The sequence below is a fragment of the Pezoporus wallicus genome, unplaced genomic scaffold (assembly GCF_028554395.1).
Source record: "Pezoporus wallicus isolate ANWC-B61680 ecotype Strahan unplaced genomic scaffold, APGP_CSIRO_Pwel_v1 contig_7339, whole genome shotgun sequence".
In the NCBI taxonomy this organism is placed as follows: domain Eukaryota; kingdom Metazoa; phylum Chordata; class Aves; order Psittaciformes; family Psittacidae; genus Pezoporus; species Pezoporus wallicus.
In genome coordinates, this window is record NW_026636333.1 from 971,071 (window position 1) to 992,249 (window position 21,179).

General features: G+C 46.6%; 1 protein-coding gene across 2 annotated transcripts in view; it reads left to right on the forward strand.

Moving 5' to 3' along the window:
* Window positions 1–13,475, forward strand: part of CAPN13 (calpain 13) — a 47,354-nt gene extending 33,879 nt beyond the window's left edge. For both annotated transcript variants that reach the window (XM_057400053.1, XM_057400052.1), the window contains exons 16-22: window positions 44–111; window positions 2,312–2,380; window positions 3,367–3,445; window positions 6,851–6,967; window positions 9,859–9,914; window positions 10,921–10,973; window positions 12,919–13,475. In XM_057400053.1, coding sequence (XP_057256036.1) covers window positions 44–111; window positions 2,312–2,380; window positions 3,367–3,445; window positions 6,851–6,967; window positions 9,859–9,914; window positions 10,921–10,947 — 416 coding nt within the window. In that variant the 3' untranslated portion in view covers window positions 10,948–10,973; window positions 12,919–13,475. The remainder of the gene's footprint in view (window positions 1–43; window positions 112–2,311; window positions 2,381–3,366; window positions 3,446–6,850; window positions 6,968–9,858; window positions 9,915–10,920; window positions 10,974–12,918) is intronic.
* Window positions 13,476–21,179: the final 7,704 nt, after the last annotated feature.

A 21,179-nucleotide genomic window follows, 5' to 3' on the forward strand; every position in this document is an offset into this window, starting at 1 on the left:
CTCCTTGCTCTCTCTAATTCCTCTGTTTTGTCAATCCTTACAGATGAAATGACCAGCCTGGGAGGAAGATTCAGCTTCGATTCATGCAGAGGCATTTTAGCTCTGATGGATGTATCCTTTCTGCAGAAGCAATAAACTTCCCTAGTGCTGCCCATCCTTGCCTTGAGTTATGGCTGAGCTGAGCATCCCAGTGTGAGAACCTGCAAGTAAATATTAGACACGGTCCTCAATAAATAACTGCCCCAGGGTCTATGCAGGACTTTGCCATGGCTTTGGTGTGTCTCCTAAAGGTGAGGGTCAACCTTCTGCTACCAGCTAAATCTTTGCTCTCATTTTCCCCTGGCTCAGCTAAGCTTCACCACTGGGTGCAGAGCCTGAGGTGAGGAGACAGCACAGAGCTCAGGCATAGCTCAGCTCTTCCCTCATGGTTGCAACCACAGTGGCTTGGGATGGTAGCTTGAGCAGGCTGCTATCACTGCCAGCAGGGCTGGTGTTAGGAGGAGAAGCACTGTCACTGCCAAATCATCTTTTGGCAGGCCATTCATCTTTTCCAGTGTATCTTCCCCATTTAGATAGATCACACAGTTTTGTTATCATTAACAAGACAACACTGGTGTTATGGTTTAAGGCCAGCTGGTGACTAAACACTATGCAGCCACTCTCTCACTATGTGCTCCCATCTTGCCCTAGGTGGGATGGGGAGGAGAACTGGAAGGAGGTAAAACCTGTGAAGGAATAGTTTAATAATTGAAATGAGGTGAAATATAATAATAATAATAATAATAATAGGAAAGAAAGGAGGAATAAAATTCAGCAAATGCAAGTGATTCACAATATAATTGCTCACCACATGCTGACCAGTCATCAGCCCATCCCTGAACAGATATCAATGGCTCCTAGCCAGCACCCTCAGTCTCTATACTGAGCATGATGCACTATGGTATGGAATATCCCTTGGGCTAGTTCAGGTCAGCTGTACTGGTTGTGCTGTGCTCTCTCCTGGCTGCTTGTGCCCCTCCTCAGTGGCAGAGCATGAGACTGAAAAGCCCTTGATTTAGGGTAAGCACTACTTAGCAACAGCTAGAAGATCAGGGTATTATCAATATTGTCACACTAAGTCCAAAACAGCACTGTACGAGTTACTCATAAGAAAATTGACTCTATCCCAGCCAAAACCACAGCAACTGGAAATACTCTGCTGGCCATTGTAGAGCAAGAGAGCTCCTTGATGAACACATGAATTCTTCCCTCTTGCTTGCTCATTGTCTCTTGAAATAACTTTGAGACACATTCAGACCTTTGCCAACTGCCATGGAATGAATAAAAATGACTAGAGGTCCCTCTCTATTTACAGCTTTCTGCATCTAGCCAGTGAAAGAGACTTTTCCCCCTTTTCCAGAGCCCCTCCTGGGTTAAGTGGGCACTGTGAATGCATGGCAGATGCAAAGAACTGACAAAGCTACTGCTCTGCTTTAATTCAAGATGGATTTTCATTCTCTGGGCAGCATATTACCCATGTACAGTGTGACCTATCCCGACCTGCAAAGACAGGATCAGCTTTGCTCACTCTGGTTTTATAGCAGTGGCACTTATCTGCTTATATTTCACTGGTGATGAGTTTTGCTTTCAGGGACCTTTCACCATCCCAGCTGCATTAGGTGAGGCGCACATCTGCCCAGGACTCCTAGATGGTGTGTGGAGGGGAGCAGGTCCACTGACATAGTCCTTCAAGCACCCCCAAGGGATGTCTACTGGCACCCTGGGCTCCTGCAGCTCATGGTGGGGAAGTGTTTCCTCACATGTGGTATATGCATGGCTCAAAGGCTGCTGGTGCCTTCTTGACAACAGCAATCGGAATCGGCTCATTGTGCTCTTGGCTCCTTCAGTCCCTGTTCCTCCAGGAGGATCCACCTGGAGCTAATACTATGCTGCTTCGCGTACAGAGGCAAGGCAACATGCACACATTGCCTCGAGCACGGGGTCTTGTTCATCCACATGGACCTCTGTGCTCAGTGGCTAAATGTCAACTGAAGTGATCACTGTAGGTTCCCTTGTGGTTAAAGGTGCTGTATAAATAGAAACCTTTTGTTGCTTGTGAGCACAGGTGTGAGCAGCTGTACATTGTGCCAAGCAGGTGAATTTAACTCTGAGCATGACTAAGAGCAGAAAAGCTCTTGGCTTTCTCAACATAAAGTGACAGACAGAAGAGACTGCACCTTTTGTCTGTCTTTATGTGAAGGCAGCATCCTTGGGAACAAAGACAGCCAGGTCTAGCTCTCATTAACTGCTCAATACTTAACTAAATGCACAGCTCAACTCGAACGGCCGACTCACACTGCAGGAGTTCGGGAGCCTCTGGCGAAGTCTCACTAAGTACACGGTACATGGGGGCTGCTCTCTTTGCTCATACTGCACTCCTGGGCTTTTCATCAGCAGGGCGCAGATGCTTGGTGAGATCAAAGCAGTGGGGGGAAAAATGTTGCTTGCTTAGGGGGTCAGATTTGTTCTCGTTCAAAGGTTTAGGGCTTAGGAAGCAGTGGTGTGTGTAAAGTGCTCCAAACGAGCAGCCGAAGCTTTTCTATTGCAGGGAACATTGAGGGAAAAGTGGGAAAAGGTAGGAAGACCAATTAGGCTCAGAGTTTGATTGAAAGCTTTGTGCCACCACCGGCAATGTTTTTAAAGGCTTTCCAAGCTGAAATGAGTTCTTGAACGGAGTAATCTGAAAAATGTCATTTCCTCATTGCTGCAGTTTGTAGTGGAAACCTGTGGGATCCGATGAAAGTTTGGGAGAAATGTCTGCTCCGGGATAGGCATTAGGTCTAGAAGCAGTGAGGATGCTAGTTTGCTTTCTAGGGTTGATCAGGGTTGGGTGGGCTCTGCTTTGTTTCATGCCTCCTGAGATGGCCTTAGACCACCTAGGACATGGGGTGCCAGTTCCCTTTCTAGCAATGGTGCTTTTCCCCCTGACAGAGCCTCAAGTGTGGCTTATGGGGTTTCAATGCTGTGTTGGGAAAAATGACCCCACACCATTCCGGGACCCAGGGACTCCTGGTTTATTTGATGTGTTACAGACAACGTCTTTTTGTCAGTCAAAGTGTATTTCCATTGCTGCCTGCACACATTAAGCAGGGGAGTCAGCAAAAAGGCTTCCACACACCCAAAACTGTGGGATTTCTTGCACAGTAACATACCATCTGAGCCTTCTGGAAATGGGTCTCCCTTGTGGTCGTCACCCCATCTCACCTGTTGAACTTCCTTGCAGCCTATTTATTAAGGGGAGAAAGCATTCTGTGTAATTGAGTGCAGTTGTAAATTTGGGGGATGTTGATACGGGCTTGAAATATGCCCTTTTCTGGATTTTTTTAGGCTATCTTCAGCAGGGAAGACAGAAATCAGTCTGGATTTCTGGATATATCTGAACTGAAGAGTGCAGTACAGGCAGCAGGTATGTCCATAGGTGCTGAGCAACTCCCTTTCTTGTCCCTGTTGCAGTGAGGGAAAGGGTGAAAAAGAGCAAGGAAAGAAAAAAGAGCTTCAGGAAGAAAGTGGTTTGGATTGCACAGAGGTGCCAGTTGAATTGCAGCTCTGCTCTAGAGTTGCATTGTTGTAGGGCAGTGAAACTCTTTTCAGGGAGAAACCCTTAGCAATGCAGCTGGTGAGGCAGCAGGGATGCAGAGAAGCACAGCACTGACCAGAGCCTGCAGACAGCTTATCTATAGTCTCTCTAGGCCACAGACAGAACATCCAGCAGAAGAAAGGAGCAAGGAAGAGTCGATGCTCGGCACTTGCCCCAGTTCCTGCCGTTTCTCTCCACGGCAGTGACTTAAGTCTGTAAGGGAAAGCCACAGTGACAGGCAGTTATTTAGTTTGCACTGACCTCTGTTGGCTATGTGAATGCTGAAACTTGCAGTGACTGCATGGGAGCGCTCCAAACACAATCACAGAATCAACCAGGTTGGTAAAGACCTTTAACGTCATCCAGTCCAACTGTTCCCCAGCACTGCCAAGGCCACCACTAACCCATGTCACTGGGGGCCTCGTCTACATGGTTTGGGAACACTTCCTGGGATGGTGACTCCAGCACTGCCCTGCGCAGCCTGTTCCAATGCCTGAGCACCCTTTGGGGAAGGAATTCTTCTTAATATCTGTCTAAACCTCCCCTGGTGCAGCTTGAGGCTGTTTCCTCTTGTCCCGTCCCTTGTTCCTTGGGAGCAGAGACCAGCCCCCTCCTGGCTCCATCCTCCTGTCAGGCAGTTGTAGAGTGATCATCTCCCTCCTGATCCTTTTCTTCTCCAGACTAACCCCCCCCAGGTCCCTCAGCCGTTCCCCATCACACTTGTGCTCCAGGCCCTGCACCAGCTCCGTTGCCTTTCTCTGGCCCTGCTCCAGCACCTCAATGGGTTTCTTGTGTGGGTCCCAAAGCTGAACACAGGATTCAAGTGAAGTATATGAGCAAAACGTTTTAGCTGGGTCATCTCTTCAGAGACTGTGTGAAATACAGCTCTGAGCCACCAGTCCTCTAATAACTGTACAGTAGAGAAGCTCCCATTTGGCTTCCTGGAGCTTGGAGCGGGGTGCTGTCCCCAGGAAGAACCCAGTGCAGAATTGCTATCCATAGAAGCCATCAGCGCAGGGTACGTATATGTAACTTTTTTTGCTGCTGAGAGGTTGAAGAGCTTTAGCATCTTCTGCCCCCGAGGAGCACAGCACTGATGTGCCAAATGTCAGAGGAGAAGCTGCCAGGTCCATTCTGTGAGAAAGGTGCTAAAGTGTAAAACTGGGAGGAAAATTGTACATTGAGGAGTCCTGGCAACCAAAGCTGTATTTGAAGGGATAAAAAGGCACTGCTAAATGACAAACTCAATACATGTCAGGCTATAAGCGGTTCTAAGTAGGGGAAAAAAGAAAATTAAAGCTTATTCTTGCCACCTTCTCAGCCAGACAGCTGCATTTGGATCTGGCTTTGCACTAGGATGACCCCAGCCCTGGCTTGTAAGCAGGAAGGAGTGGACAGCCCCAGAAAGTGTGTGGTGCTACCTCTGGGATTGTCACTAATGTATTTAAATACAGCTTCTAGCCAGCTGTCCCCGATGTGCTCAGTGCTTTCCCTAGCAGAGCAATGAGGAGTGTGCCTAATTGTCACTGTTGTCCTAATGCTTCAGAGCTTAACAATGATGGGTCGGGTTTTCTGGCAGGATAAAGCAGTCTTGCTGCATTAACAGCAGTGCTGCACTGACATGTATTTAGAAACAGCCCATTGGCAATATTAAATGCATCAGAATAGTAATAATAAAAACAGAAAGGGAAACATGTGTTTTAAGGTCTGTGTTTTAAAGTCTGACTAAAACCAGAGTAAGGAATCCAGGAGGCAAAAGGTGTGGGGAGTAACCTCACAAGCAAGCAATAACACATAACTGAACCATCTTGGGAACAGAGAGGACTGACACCTCGGTCTTGCTGATGAAGGTAATTGAGAGACATTGCCAGGTGAGCAGTTTTCAGAGCATATCCCACTGCCCGTGCCAAATTGTTGGTGTTTTACTAGTGTAAGACATTGTTACAACATCTTGTAAGCAGCACGGAAATGCTTGCTGGAATCTGCTCTCCAGAGGGAGCTCGGTTGAATTCCCACTGCCTCCCAAAGGTTAAAACTGAGATAGATAGAACTCACTGCTCACTACTACAGTGGCTCTTGGCAGCAGTTTAAAACCAGCATCAAAGAAGAAATGTCATTAATTAGATTTTTAATTACTGGATTTATCTCCTAGGGGAAAAAAAAATTAAAATCAGGGTTCTCTTACTTGGAATGTGGCTTAAGCCCAAATGTATTTTATTTATTTAAATATCCAACATTGTGTGTCTGCTTCCTGCTGGAGACCTTCTCCAGCTAGGCTCATGCAACCAGATTTGGTTGACGTACTAACCCACCTCCATGGGTGTATCTCCCCCTACGTAGATGTGGAGAAACAACGTCCTTCTTTTCTGCTTGTTTAACTGATTTAACTCCATAAGGAGTGCATTTAAAACTTCAAAGTTTAGAGCTGGTTGAAAAATGAGGAAAGCTACTTCTTGTCTAGCTGAGCCACTGAAAACCAGGGACAAATGAGACTTGTCTGAAGTCTCGGAGAACGCATTAAACCAAAGCTATCGGTCCAGCTCTCTGCAGAAAATTTCTCTTTTGTTTAGCAAATCAGCTTTTAGTGCAAAATACATTTAAATCGTTCCTTTTATATAGCCAGCACATTTACAGTAGTTTTATTTACCTAATAAAAGAATCGTTCTAAAAGGCAATCTTTGTTCATTCAATTGAATACCAATTTCCATCCAAACAGACTGTGACACAAATTCTGAATAATCAGCTAATAAAAAGGAAATGCACCCTTCACCATTTCCTAATAGAAGAGAAAATGTAAAAATTAAGAATCCCAGGCATGCTGCACCGCATAGTAGCACGAGTATGTAGCATCTCCCTGTTTAGCAGAAAGCAGCAGTGGTATTGTAAATGCTACGCCAGACTTTAACAGTTATAAGCCAAAGAATATCACCCTTTCTTATAGAAAATAAAAGCTAAAAAGTCAAAGCAAGGTAACACTAGATTATTTAGCTCAGTGTTTCCTGCTTGCTGACTGAAGCCACAGTTCTAATCACTGGAAGAACTCTGATTTGCCATCACTGTACCCCAACTCCTTTGCACAAACCTGGGGAAAGGCAAACTGCTGTTTCCAGGGATGCAGAGACCTAACATGACAAGGTGGGGTCTGATGGAGGGCCCAGTTTATCTGCAGGGTGCCCAAGGCCATCAGAGCTGGTCCATCATCTCACAGTGCTGTCATTCCTCTTCCCTCCACAGGTCTGGCTGCTGATGATCAGCTCCTGCGCCTGATGACCTTGCGGTACGGCGATGCTGCCAGGAGAATCGGCTTCTCTGACTTCGTGTGCTGCATGCTGCGCCTTGAAACCATGACCTGTGAGTCTCAGCGCTGGGGCTTGGGATAGGGCAGGGGCTGTGGCAGCGGGGGAGCTTGCAACGGCACACTGAGAGCAGAGGCAGGAGGCAAGGGACACAGTGCTGGATGTGAAAATGCGTGTCCAACACATAGCTTGGAAATAGCAAACCTGCCCCCAAAGGCCAGGCACGGTCCAGGCAGCCCTTTGAGCAGCCTGTTTGCCAGAAGCCAGATTTGCCTCCTTCCCACAGGAGCAGCTGGCTGGTAGAGAGTGGTTTAGTGCTGGGAGAAAGCAGCTGGGAATACAGTGATGCTCTCACTGAAAAGAGCCAGAAGGAAAGTTACCCCCCAGTTTCCCATCAGAGTTCATCAGACTGCCTGTGGGCTGCAGCAGCACCACGCTGCCCTGTGATGTTAATGTATACCCAGAGCTGCTTCAGCTGCCAATCCATTTTTGCTGTGTGAATTAACCTGGCCTCTGCAGGCCTGTCCTTAGAGCCCCTGTGCACTAAGATTTATTTTCTGAAACCAACCCGTGTCCTTGTGCTGGTGCTCTTCCACACAAGCTTGAGCGTCCTGGTCCACAGCAGAGCTCTCTGCGGGATGATGTGGAGCGATGCTGGTACCACTGAGGCGAGAGTGCATGCATTCATGCCCAGTGGAGAGGAACAAGGCAGCACATCTCAGATGGAAGGCTTTTTGTGGTTAAAAATCAGAGAAGTCTAAATCACAGCAAAGGAGGTGCTTTTACATACTTTTTTCCCCTTTTAGTTGGAGAGATGTTTTCTTCACCAACTTATGTAAAGTTCTCTCAGATTTTGGCAAGGAGGAGGTCTGAGGTCCTTCTCAGTGGATAACCCCCCCATGCCTGTGTTGTGTGCAGCCATTGTCTGGCAGTTGCAAGGAGGGAATGTCTGTAAATAAGCCTTTGCCTGAAAGTAAATGGAATTCTCTTTTAGGAAAGCATAATTTTTACTACTCTAATAATAAGCATTTTGACTGGAAATGCTGGTAGTTAAACAAACCCAGCAGTTGTGACCCACGTGCTAGAACATTGCTGCAGCAATTTAGTTCATCTTTGGAACAAGCTGGGTTTCGACAGCGCATGGAAATGAGTGTTCATTATTTCCCATGTGTTTTTACCACTGATGTTTGATGGGCCAGTAGTGGTCAGTGGATCCGCCCAGATGACACTGCCTAAAACCCCATTTCAAGGGAGTGCAGCTCATAAAGCCAGACTGTGTCCTGATGTTAATGCTTTCATTAAAAGAAAGATAACTTGTAAACAGAAATTTCCCTGTGATTTTACATGTCTTTTGCTGTAGATGAAATTTTTTGTGCCTAAATTACCTCCATGGTTGTTTTTTTTTCTCTTCAAAAAGGTCCTCTTGCAACTTACTAATGTGCCAGCATAAAGACAACTTCTTTACATCCATGTGGAAAGGACTCTCTGAAAGTTTCATTGCTGTCTGTAATGAGGATCATAAAACGCCCTCAACTCTTGCAGTTATCACTTGACAGAGGGTTTAATGGGGAATATATTTCTCAAACTTTTCAAATCACTGTGAATAAGATCACTACAGGAGAGGATAGGAGTGCCACGTGGAAATAAAAGGCAGTTCACCTTTATGATGGTGTGAATGCAGCAGAAAAGATAAAATCTGTTCCATTAACTCATTGCTTATCCTTTCAAGACAGCCAGGGATAAGACCCAAAGCAAAAGCAGCAGCTTCTTTGCAAACTGTATTTAATGGGAGTTAATGAAGCAGTAAAGGGGCACTTACCTCTACCCAGAGGAGATAACTTCAGCCCTGTCATTTGTTCCTAGGAAGACTGTTAGGTGCAAGCCCAGCCCTGCAAATGCAACCTTGCCAAGGTGCTGGGTGCAACATGGGGTTTCCTTGTTCTATGGCTTTCTTCAAAGCACTGTAGGCTGGATGTGCTTCCTCGTGCTAGTAGCTCTGGTTGTCTCCTAAGGGCCAAATGGGCAGTGCACCCCTATGCCCTGTTGCTACACTCACCCAACAGCCTTGCACTTCTGTCTAAAGCCAGGCAGGTTTCAAAACATCCATGGTCTTACAATGCCTTTTCCATTCAGGGTGGGGGAAAAGGCTCCTGGAGGAACGTGTCATTCAAGGATAGACAGGGTGAAATTTGTTCCAAGTTTTTATTACTGTTTATAACAGCGCGTTTCTAGGAGAAAAGTGATTTCAAAATAAATAAACAGAACTCAAAATTCTATGTTTTGACTTTATCCAAACACTTGGATTTAAACGTTTCTCCTAGACCAATTGCAATATGAATGTGCACATAGAATATCAATATTTGTATGGATTTATATTTCCTGATGGCAAAGTGTTCTGTCAGAAAACTTTCAGCAATGTTAATTTCCAACTGGAGCTGAGTAACAGCAGCATCTGCATTTATATTCCCTGGAAAAAAACTCTCAAGGCATACTAATGACTTCAAGAGAATCGGTTTCTTTAGAACACACTGTGATCACTCACTGCCAGGGAGGATGGGAAAGGACCAACAGAAAGTTTCCCTGTGGGAAGATGTGTTTCATTAGTTCACTGTTCTCTTGTCAGTCTTCGGGCAGGAGGTGCAATTGGAACAAATTGCAGGAGGAGATGAAAGCAGTCACATTGAGCACTCCCTATCCCTATACTCATCTTGCATTGTGGCCCTGCAATTGAGATGCCTCTCCAGCCTGTGATCCCAGGGCCAAGAAAAAGGGGGTACCCAGCACAGAGATGTGCAGAGGCAGAGCAGTGTGGGTGGACCCCTTAACCAAGGCAGAGCATCCCAGCACAGGGATCGCAGCCCTGCTCCTCAGCTGCCACAGCCTTATGTCTGCACTGCATTCTTGTTTTCTCCTCATGAAGTGAGATTTTCTTTGTTCCAACTGTAGATGCATTTCAAAACTTAGCAGAGGGCGGATCACAGATTTTGATGACGGCAACAGAGGTAAGAGTGCTCCTTTCCTTCTCTCCAGGTCTGAAAGTGGGCCCATGGAGCATGTTAGTTAAAGATGATGCATGATGTATGGTACTGGGGGGTTTGCCTCTGACACCAACAGTGTTGTTGCCTGGCTGGATGTGCTTCATGGGTGGGAGGTATTTCCCAGTCATGCAGCCTCGCTAGGGTGAGCACAGCTCAGTGGTGGCCATCCATGTCTGAAGCAGAGTCTTCCCTTACTGCCGCAGACTCTCATTGTTGGAGACATTGCTCAAAGTGACTTTGAGGAAGTGACAAAAAGAAATCCATGCCCTCATTTCTTACTGCCCCATCTGTTAATTCTGAGTTGCAAAACGTCTTGGTTTTGAGAAGGAAATAGCAGATAAATGCTTGCTGCTGCTGTTTGTCTTGCAAGCGCAGCCTGAAGGATAGGTAGCGGAATGGGGATCCATCAAGCTTTTTATCAGCTAGTCTGAAGCAAAAATCCTGCTGTGCTCCACAGTGATATGCCTGAGTGCTGCATTTTATCAGTCTGGGGACTGTTATTTGACAGCACAGTGTTTAAAAAGATCTTTCACAAAATCCTTTTACAATCTTGCTGGCTCCTGTTTGCATTCCGTGCTTAGTTCAGTGTCCCAGAGTTCATTAAATCTGGTTTGCACCAAAAGCTGAGCATTTCTCAAGCAGAAGCCCTGAACCTGTGTTATGATCTGTAGGATAACCACATTCCCAAACCCTGCTATCCCTTCCACTTGCAATCACGCAGGTGCCAGCCTCTCCCAGCAATTGTTCCTGCTGCAGATGCTGCAATAATTTATCATGGAAAGCAACATACGGAAAGTGTGTCTGGGTCTGAATTGTAATAAGGGGGAAAGGCAGTTCTAAAACCCCTTATCTATCCTGTGCGGGACAAAAGAACTGTAGTCATTGACTCAGAGCCTGGAGGTACCAAGACACATGTTTGAATACTTAGCTTAACATCACTATTTAAATGCACCTTTTCTTCTTTTTCCAGTGGCTGACTCTTGTCATGTACACCTAAAGAGATGTCAGAGCTCAATGTGACTGGTAAGAAATCTCCTTAGTACTATACATACTGAGAGAAAGGGGTGGATGTCCTTACAGCAGCCGCAGTGAATATGAGTGGGGACCTTACAGAAAGCTCACCCTGGGGTTATGGTGGGTTTTGAGAGAAAGAGAAGGGTGAGAGCTGCAGCATGAGTGAGGCTGCAAAGGGAAATGGACTTTGGGCTGGTTTTTCTGGGGAACTGCTGATGGTCTGGTTGCTCAGACCACCAATGGCTCAGTTAGCCACGTGCCCCCTGTTCCCTCCTGAGATAATACATTTTCAATAGACCAGCTATCTGAACATGTCTTATTTGTCTTCCTCTGTGGGATGCAATTAGTCCTGCATATTCTACATAGCTGCAGCAAATGTAAAGCCAAGAAAAGGATGTGAACAAGAGGTCACTGAGATTTCTTGGTCAGTGTTTCACATTTTTAATGGAATTAAATGGTTTGGTTTACCTTTGAACAACAGTCTCTACCTTGTGCTTTGTTTGATGTTTGCTCCCTCCATGTCAGGCCTAGAGAGGGGCTTCTTTACCCTGAAGTTTACCTGGCCTTTCCAATTTTGCCACTTGGGTCTTGTGAAGGATTCTGCCTTTTCCTACAAAACTGATTATATATCCTAAACCATGTTGACCATTGTGCTTCTATTAGCCCACAGGGATGCAGCTATTCCTGTTGCAATGGTGAAGTGCTAGTACCGGTCCCAGGCATTTGGCACTGAGGAGAAAACAAGGGGAAGATGTAATCCATAGAGAAAACACGCAGTGAGGAGCCAGCAGCCTACTGCCACTGTATTGCAGCTGAGCCCAGGAACTCATGGAGCACCCCTGGGCAAAGTCACACACTTCCCTTATCAACCTAGTTCCAAGATGGAGTGAAAAAAAACCCAAAACGCAGGACTGTCATTGAATCCAGGGACTGCAACCAGATGAGCCATGAGCCTTCCTATAGATAGGAATTATAATCAGAAATCATAAAATCCCAGACTGGTTGGGGTTGGAAGGGACCTTAAAGCGCATCCAGTTCCAACTCCCTGCCATGGGCAGGGATGTGTTCCACTAGAGCAGGTTGCTCCACGTCCCATCCAACCTAGCCTTAATATACGAGCAGCATCTCTGGTGTCTCAAATCCTGTTTCCAAAGGCAGTTGATATTGGATGCCAGATTTGGTGAGAAGCTGGAAAGGGAAATGTAAAATCAGGGTGTAAACTACACTCCCTCAGGGGCAAAACATGGTAGATTCAGACTCAAGGTAGGGACAACTCCATGTCCCTTGACTCCAGGACAGCATTCATGGCCAGCTGCTCCTCTATCTTCATTCCTAATTGCATCCAGTACGTCCATCCACATCCGGAGCTGAGCTTCTCCCCTCAATATGCCTTCACCCCTCTGAGCCCAGTTTGCACAGCTATTCCTTTGAAAGAATGGCCTTTGTTTTTGGAGAGCTTTGGAGATTGCACCTTCCCTTTGTCACAGCAAAGCTGTATTTTGCTGCGTTGATGTGCAGAAACAGATTATTCACAGCACAGCACCCACTCCTTGCACTGCAGGCTGTCATTAGGTAAACATGAGACAAGCAGGACCTCGCTTTGGGGGATGAAGTTGCCTGAATTATTGCTTGCAAATGATATTCATAGTCTATTTAGCCTTCCTTTTTTCTTTCATGAATCATTCATAAACTGATCATAACTCCTGCGAATATATAATTAATCATAATTTTCACTTATCGGCTTTGAATTAAAATCACTTGAGCAATTTAGCAGCCACTTGCTGCCAGACACTGGGCACCCTCAGCATGGGCCCCTCAGAGGACTGAAACTCTTCAGACTAGAGCCTAACAAACACTTGGTGTTTGCTGAACAGGATACTCTCATAAGTGACTTCTAAAGACTGATCTCCAGCTACCTGTGTTTTGAGTGAGTCTTTTTTACCTCTTGTTATAGGTGGCTTTTCTGCTCCTCTGCAGGACACAGCCCAAGGCCATCCGACACAAGAGCCATCCATGGGGTGCTTGAAAAGCCACTGTGAAGGAGTGAAGCCAGGTTCCCCATGGACATCTGCTTATGCTTGATGACACTCAGATGTCAGGATGAAGAGTCCTTTGCAGGCAAAGGGGAGCTGCTTTGGACAGAGAAGAGGAGATAATGAGAGCGCTCCATGGGCGAGCTGCTAGTACTTAATGGTCTGCTCAAGCTTGAAGTGCTGACTATAGTAATCTCCTTTCATCTTCCTGTAAATAGTATGGCTGGTTCTCCTGTTAATGCACATTAGTCAGGAACAGCTCCATTAACTCCATGGCAAACAAGAATAGAATCAGGCCTTTTGGGGAAGGAGTGTATCACATAGGTAACAAAAACAATTAAGACACAGTTGTATTTGAATTATTTCTTAATTTGCTTGAGTGCTATTTCTAAATGCCAGAAAAAGGTTGAAGAAATTAGTCATAATTCATAAATATTGCCAGAAGCTTTGTGATTTTTTTAACTTTTTATTAATAAATTAAAAGACAAAGAAAATCAAGTCTTGTGCATATTTCAGTTCACCAGCCGTAGGGATTCCATTTGATTTGCTAGGGCATTGAAGAGGCATATTAGAGATGTCAAACAGATTGCTCAGTGGTTTGTTTCTGGTTCCCAGCATCAATATCAGGACTGTCTGGGAAGAGACAAGTTCCTCTTTCTCTGCCCTGATGTCTTTAAAAGTATAGGGCTTCTTCAGATATAATTCCTGCTCGGAAGTTTAGCTTAAATGTGCTAGATAACTGTAACCCGGCTGTAGCCCCCACAGAAACTCCACCTTCAGAGGTTTTGTTATGGTGATAACAGTGAATCTACTGATCAATTCCACTCAGCTATTGAAAAATGAGATCTCTGAAAACTGTGTCTATGAAAGTGCCAAAAAGGATGCAAATGTCAATGGATGAAAACAGCTCAGGGTTTCCATGGCAATATACATCACACCGTGCCTCACCCAGACCTTCTACACAAGTTTCCGTTGGGCCATCCACACACTAGTAAGAGATTAACTTCTTTGGCAACGAGATGTTACATGGCACAGCAACAACTATGTCACAAGGTAAAGAAGGGATCCGAGTCTTTGTTATCACGAGGTCAGTCCACGCAGTGTCTTGTTCTGCAGCTTGGAGAGCCCAAACTTTCACTGAAAACGATAGGAAAGGAAATCACTAAAATTAGGTTATTGTAATGCTTTTTTCAGTTAAACAAGCCAATTCCTTCTCCAGTGTGTGACTTACACATCCCACCTGAAATCACTGGTCATTTGTTAAGCTCTCTGAATATGCCGGCAAAGAGAGAGGATAAATGAAAAAGGTGGCCACGGACAAATAAATATGCTTTGCTAAAAAGATGTATTAGTAGAGCCATTCAGAGATGTATATTTGCTTAGTTTAGCCTGGGAAGTCAAAAAGGGTAAGTAGAAATCTGGAAGTACTTCTGCGTGATGTCCACCACACAGCTCAGGGATGCTCTAGCTGGCTCAGACATGCTGAGAACTAGCTGTTTGTAGCTACACAGAAGTTACCCAAGGTAAAACTGTGAAATTCAGTTTAGGTCAACAGGTTTACATGCATTCTTGTTGTGTGACAGTCCCACCTATAAAAATAGCAAGCTGTTAAGATCACTCTAGAAAATCTTAATTTGCAAGCAATATATTACTTTTATTTTTGTTATGATGTGTAACTCCTTTTCTGTGGAAGGCAGTGCTGCTTATCGTGAGACAAAGATCATAGAATCCCAGACTGGTTTGGGGTGGAAGGGACCTTAAAGCTCATCCAGTTCCAACCCCCTGCCACAGGCAGGGACACCTTCCACTAGACCAGGTTGCTCCAAGCCCTGTCCAACCTGGCCTTGAACACTGCCAGGGATGGGGCAGCCACAGCTTCTCTGGGCACCCTGTGCCAGCGCCTCAGCACCCTCACAAGGAAGAACTTCTGCCTAATGCCTCATCTGAATCTCTCCTCTGTCAGTTTAAAGTCATTCCCCCTTGTCCTGTCACTACAAAAAGCCCCTCTCCCAATTTCTTGTCAGCCCCTTTGGGCGCTGGAAGCTGCTCTAAGGTCTCCCTGGAGCCTTCTCTTCTCCAGGCTGAACAAACCCAACTCTCACAGCCTTTCTTCGCAGGATTGGTTCTCCAGCCCTTGTCTCTAAACTAGCAGCAGACACCAGGCATCCCAGGTGACATAAAACTTGTCTCCCCATGGGCAGACGATGGGGATGTGGCTCATATCATGAAAGGGGTGTGTGTATGCCCATGTACAGAGCCCCTGCAGCTGGTCACCAACCTCCACCACACCAACCTTTCACTCTGGTGTGTGTGGTCTGTGCATGCCAGTGCTCTCCAAGATGAGCCTAAGGCCCCTTTGGGCTTGCAGGCTGGCGCCTGCATGCTGATCCTGCACTGGGGCAGAAAGTTATAACTCACTGCTGTCAAGCTGAGTGTGGCTGCCTGTCTGTAGCATTAGAAGAATTGGTATCCCACTTGATTTATACTTCCAACCAAGCTAATTAGGCAACAATTCAGGAGGAATCCATCATTGTGACAGACTTGTTGATTAACCATCCCACAAGCAAAGTCAAGGGTGTTTGGTGGCCTGGAAAAAAGAAATGTTGGGTCAATAGGGAGAAAAACAATGATTTGGCCAATCTACAGCCGTGACTGTTATTTCCAAAGCAAACAAGAAGCTTAATACATTTCACAAACACAGGGCCTAACATTAAAAACAAAAGCAGCTTAGATCAGTGGGGTGTTAGGTAAAGAGGAATAACTTCTGCATCTCATCTTTGTGTGATTAAGTTGTGAAGGCAAACTTTATGGGGATGGGGCCCCTGTTGAATTCTTCTGTGCACAGTCCTCTGTGTACCTTACTCCATGTTTGCCAGCTCTGAAATGTTAGTGCGGTCCCCATGAGGTTTCTCACACTTGTGAAAGCTCTGGGATTCATGCAATTATGATAATACCATCTCCAACTTTTTGAATTAAAATCAGTTTCCAGTCCTCAGGGACAAAGCTGAAAAGCCCTGAGAGGATCTCCTATTAGAAATTGAAGAGAAGGACCTTGAACAAATGTTTTATTTTTGAATCCTGATGATGCTAAAACCCTCAAGAGGCTGAGAAGCTGGCAACATAAAGAAGCAGAAGATGAAGCAGATGACATTACTGATTCTGAACTCCCTAGCGTTGAAGATGGGATAAAGAGCTGATGAAATTAGGTAGGGTCTGAGACAACCATAAGCATTAGAAGGACTTTGATGCAGAAGTGGTGACAGCTGACCTTGCAAACACAGCCCCTGGATGTAGATGTTGAAGCCCTGCTGTTACTGCCCTACCCCTGAGACACAGAGGCCCCACATCTGGCGTGTGCCTGACAGAAATGATCCCCAGGTCGTCTCAGGATGGATGGAGATGTTCCCAGAGCATTCTCCCAGTGCTAAGCTGGGATGTTCCCAGAGCATCCCCAGCATGCAGCATTCCCAGAAGCCTCAGAGTCTGTGGTTTTGATGCCCATGCTGCAGTGAGCCTGTCCCAGCTGTGAGCAGCCCACTGGCTCATGCACCTTAAGGTGTGCACTAATGGTCTCTATGTTTGTTTCCTAATGCAGTGCAGTTCTTGAAGCCAGGACCAGCCATGCCATGGCACCACATGGGCTGCAGAGTCACAGGCATCTCTCAGGTAAGGGTGCAAGAGTAAGGGACCCGTATTCCCATGTGGAGGGATGCCTGCAAGCCTGGAAGCACTCAGCTCTTGCTGCTGCCATAAGTGAGATGGTGACCCTTTCCCAAATGAGATATACCTGTCCTTCTCCCAGTACTGCAAATTCAGGGAGGCAGATGGAAATCCATCAGGAGTGAACCCTGTGTTTAGGTGGCTCAGCAGGCATATACTGGGACCATGTCTTGGCTGGGGGTAGGGGATTGATACCAGCTGTAAGTGGCCTTATTGTGCTTAGCCTTAGCTCTTGTCTCTAGGATCTCTTTGCCACATGGCTGGAACTGAAGTGCTTTACTATTTCCTGGCAATTCCTTACCTGAAATGCCTCACCCTGCAATCCCTGCCTACGCTCATTGCTCCCAGTCCTACAACAGCAGCACCTTTTCAGCCCTGAGGAATGGGTTGCTCAGGCAGACTGTGAGTGCACCAGCCTTTGCAGGGTAGGTTTCCCACTGCCCTCCATGGACCCTGGGTACCTGCCGCCAGCTGTGCCCCAGCTGTGCCTGGGCTTGGTGTCCCCATCCTGCTCTGGCACTGGGGTCCATTTCTGCTGCATGGCAGTGACACCTAGAGGCTCCCTGGCCTGAGCTCCTGCCTTTCACTGCTCACATACGGCTGGCAGCACTTGGCAGGCAGAAACCTGCTCCAAATGAACCCCCTGGGAAGCTCATTCACACCCTAAGGGTAAAGTTCTGCAAGGCTTAAATCCAAGCCCTTCCGCGTCCCCCTGTCCCTAAACCACCATGGGAAGGACCTTTGTTGCAGCACCTTGAGGAAATTTGGCATCGCTTCTGGAATGCCAAAGGTTTGAGGGAGCCAACCCGTGTCCCTTCCCTGAGACCAAACTGGTCCACATGGGGCTGGTGCTGATTAACACGTACAGCTTTCCACTCGGGGAAATGTTGTTTCCTTGCTTAACGTGCTGTATATTGATTCAATGGCATCCAGCATCAACTGCGAAGTGCCACAGGAGCATCTCTGTATAGAGGCTGGCTGTGCCAGGTGAAAGATTATTGTGCAAACAGTGTTATATATTGAAAAGCAATGCGTTCAAGAAAAGGGGGTAAATATACCATCTCCATAGGGTGATTTATTCAAGCAGTTGATGAACACATCTCCTGAAGCATTCCCCAAATTTGAGCTGATATGTGTATCATGGAGAGAGCCAGGGGATATTGCTGCCTATCTAAAGGGTACTTGGTATTCAGTGGAGTAGGTATGCATTAGGGTGATATTGCATAGGCATGGCGAGTCAGCAGAGCAGATTGCAAATGATCTTCTAGCCTGAAATCAGGGGATGAGCAGCCCAGACAAGTAGAGCTCTCCCACAATACAAAATCTGTGGGAAGACCGCAGTGAAAAGCAGTAGGAATGGTGCTTGCCCATCCTGTGAGCTGCTTTATACTTGGAAGCATTCAAGAGAAAAGTTAGGTTGTTCCATTCCTGAGGTCAATACTCTCCGGATGACAAAATGGGAAGTCTTGAGAGGGTGAGAGTAGACAGCCAGCCAGCAAGGTGAGGCAGGAGCAACATCAAGGCGCTGCCACCTCCATCCTCCTGCCATGCATGATCGCTTGTGGTGGCTGGGAGACACTGAACATATCCAAGTGGATGTTAATAGCTTCCTTTATTTAGCAGCACTCTCATGGGTGAGGAGAAGGACAAGCCCTCATTGAAGTGGCTTTGGAGAAGTTGAGGGCAACGTGGCACAGGAAGCTTGATGCTCTTCCACACCGCCTTCAGTGCCCTCTGTGCTTTCTGTGCAGGTGTTTGTTACCTTCTCAAGGGCTGTGCAATGGCTCTTCTCACTGAAGCTAACTCCACATCTGGACTGAAGCAGGTGCTGCAGGTGTGGCGAGAGGAGCAGGCTCTCTGCCTGTCCCATAGCCTCTGTAGGATGTGCTGCTTTATGACCATGCCAGAGGCACTGGCAGCCTGTGCTTGGGTGTGTGGTATGGCACCTTCTCCAGGCACTAAAATCCAAGCAGAGCAGAGGGTCTCCAGGAGGAGGGGGGAAGAGAAGATCCATCCCTGCCTGCAAGCCCAGGATCGGGGCTAGCATAGCCTCCTCCCCACTGCTGCTGTGTCATATCCATCCCCCTTACCTCTGCTTACTTGTTTTGTCTGCCTGATGCAGTGGAACTGGGCTGTAATGACAGCTCCCAGCTTAGCACTGGAAGAAATGCCGAGACAGGGTGTGAGGCAGAGCCATGGGGTAAGCCCTCTCCATCAGCCTCAGATTCCACGACCTAAAACCCCGTCTTTTTCCCTCTGAGGAACACAAGTTACACCTCCATCCATGGAGCCGGAAGGTGATTTGTTCGCTAACTGTGCGTGTGTGATCTGCAAGACCTAAACACAGCCATTAACCTGTGAGGACACCAATGTGTCTTGGGTTTTGTCAGGGTCTGTTACACGTTGTTTTCCCCAAGCTAACATCTGATATTCTCCAGAGCTCAGAGGTGACAGGAGGTGTGAAGTGAAATGAAATGGAGGCTGTGAGGTTGTCTTCATTTTACTGGATGACAAGAGTGGTGAAAAGAAAATAGTGTCTGTGAATGCCAGGTACTTCTTTTTCAGATACTTTCTTTTTCTCTTAGGGATTGGCAGAAAAGCTTCCCTTTTCATTGTTGTATCAGGTGAAAACAAGAGGTTGGGGTTTTCTTCCCCCATTGGAAAAAATAAGCAGTTTCAAGCTTTGAGATCAAAAAGTCATCAGTAATGGCCAGCATAATGTTGCACTGCTGTGCTCCTCAGAAATCAAAGTTAGAAGACAAATAGGACACCTGACCAGGCCACAGATGGCACCGGTTTCCACTGGAGCCCCTTGGCCAAAGCCATCCACACCAGGCTGAAGGTGTTAGGAAGTCAGAGAGAGAGCAATGTGCTGTAGTGGATTTGGACGTGTTCTTATGGGCTCTGCCTGCCAGATGTGGGTGTGTGAAAGCCATGCTGAGATCCTGGGCTGTCAGAAACACAGCTTTAGTGACACCAGCCTAAGCCAGCAGCAATGGGAAAGTGTGTTTCCTGCAGGCTCTGACTCTGCTCCCAGTGCTGGCTGGGGTAACCTTAGGGTGGATTTAGGAACTCCAGCTCTCCCAGGCACTAACAAACAACTTACCTGACCACTTTATGCTAACAGTGCTGGGAAACAGCATTGTTGGCTCAGCTCTTTAAGCAGACAATGGATCCAGCCTTCCTGTTTAATGCTCTTTTAGTGTGAACAAGTCCTAAAAAATGCAAACATCTGCAGTCACTCATCTCTGCTGCTGAGACATGAAGGCATGACATTGCAGGCTCTTCTTCATAGACAGTGGGCTGCTTTTAAAGCCAAACTCAGCATATGGGGTAGAGGAATCCTGTTTCCATTAACCCACATTTGTAGAAATATAACTTCTGGTGCTTTCCCTGGTACAACTGCATTTTGAGGTCTTATTACTCACCTTTTCCCAAAGTCTGGGAGAGCATCGTGCTGTCAGGCACTAGTCACATCCAAGAGGCAGAAGGCTGAGCAAACAGCCAAAGTGCCAAACTAAGGGAAGCGACGGCCAGAAGCTGCTCGCAAAGCTGCTGAAAGGTTGAGGAAACTGCATGGTGTCCATGCTGAGCCATCACAGCTATGTCCTGGGATGTGGTCCTGGTGCTACCGGGCCAGTGGTGGATTGGCAAACATTCCCACTGACACGCATGAGAGGTATTCATGAGTCACACATTAAAATCCAAATCATTTCTCTAATGAACAGACTGAGATGGCGTTTCGTGTGAGATGCTAAGCAAGAGCCTTTGTTATTTCGGTGTAATAACGTACTTCTAGGATAGCATTAACAAAAACATAACCGGCATTAGGCTTTTATACAAACATTCGTGGCTTTCAAGGTACTTCGTGGCTGAGTTGATTCTGTTCTGCAGGTGGGAAAACTGAGGCATTATTTCCTTCTCTAGGCCTATGGGAAGTTGATAACAGAGCAAGCAAGGTAAAAAAAGGGAGCAGGATTCCCAAAACTCCCTTTTAACTGAAAGGACTGAGGCTCAACTGTAGCCGGCGGTACAAAGTCAGCAGCAGAAATTTTTAGGTCAGGAACAGATTGTTTCTCTTTTTTGACAAGATATGCTCTGATTAGATGAAGACTTCATTAATCCAGGGACGTGCCATGTCATATATAATACAGGAGAGCGCAGGGCTGGAGCACAATGTTCTCCTCCAGCAAGAGGATCTGAAGTGGTGAGGTCTGGATGGGGGTGATGATAGGTACTGGTGCTCCAGTGGGATCCATCCTGGGGTGGTTCAGAGGGCAGAAAAGCTGGCTTGGGGTACGTGGGTTCAAAGTCATCACAATGTCCTCTCGCCAAGCTGTTCAAGAACCGCTCGGTGGCTGGTTCTATGAATCCAAACAGAAGTTTACCAACCACTTCTGGTGACCACCTGCACCCATTCTTTGGAGAAACAGGCAAGTTCCAAACTCTCTTCCTGAAAAAA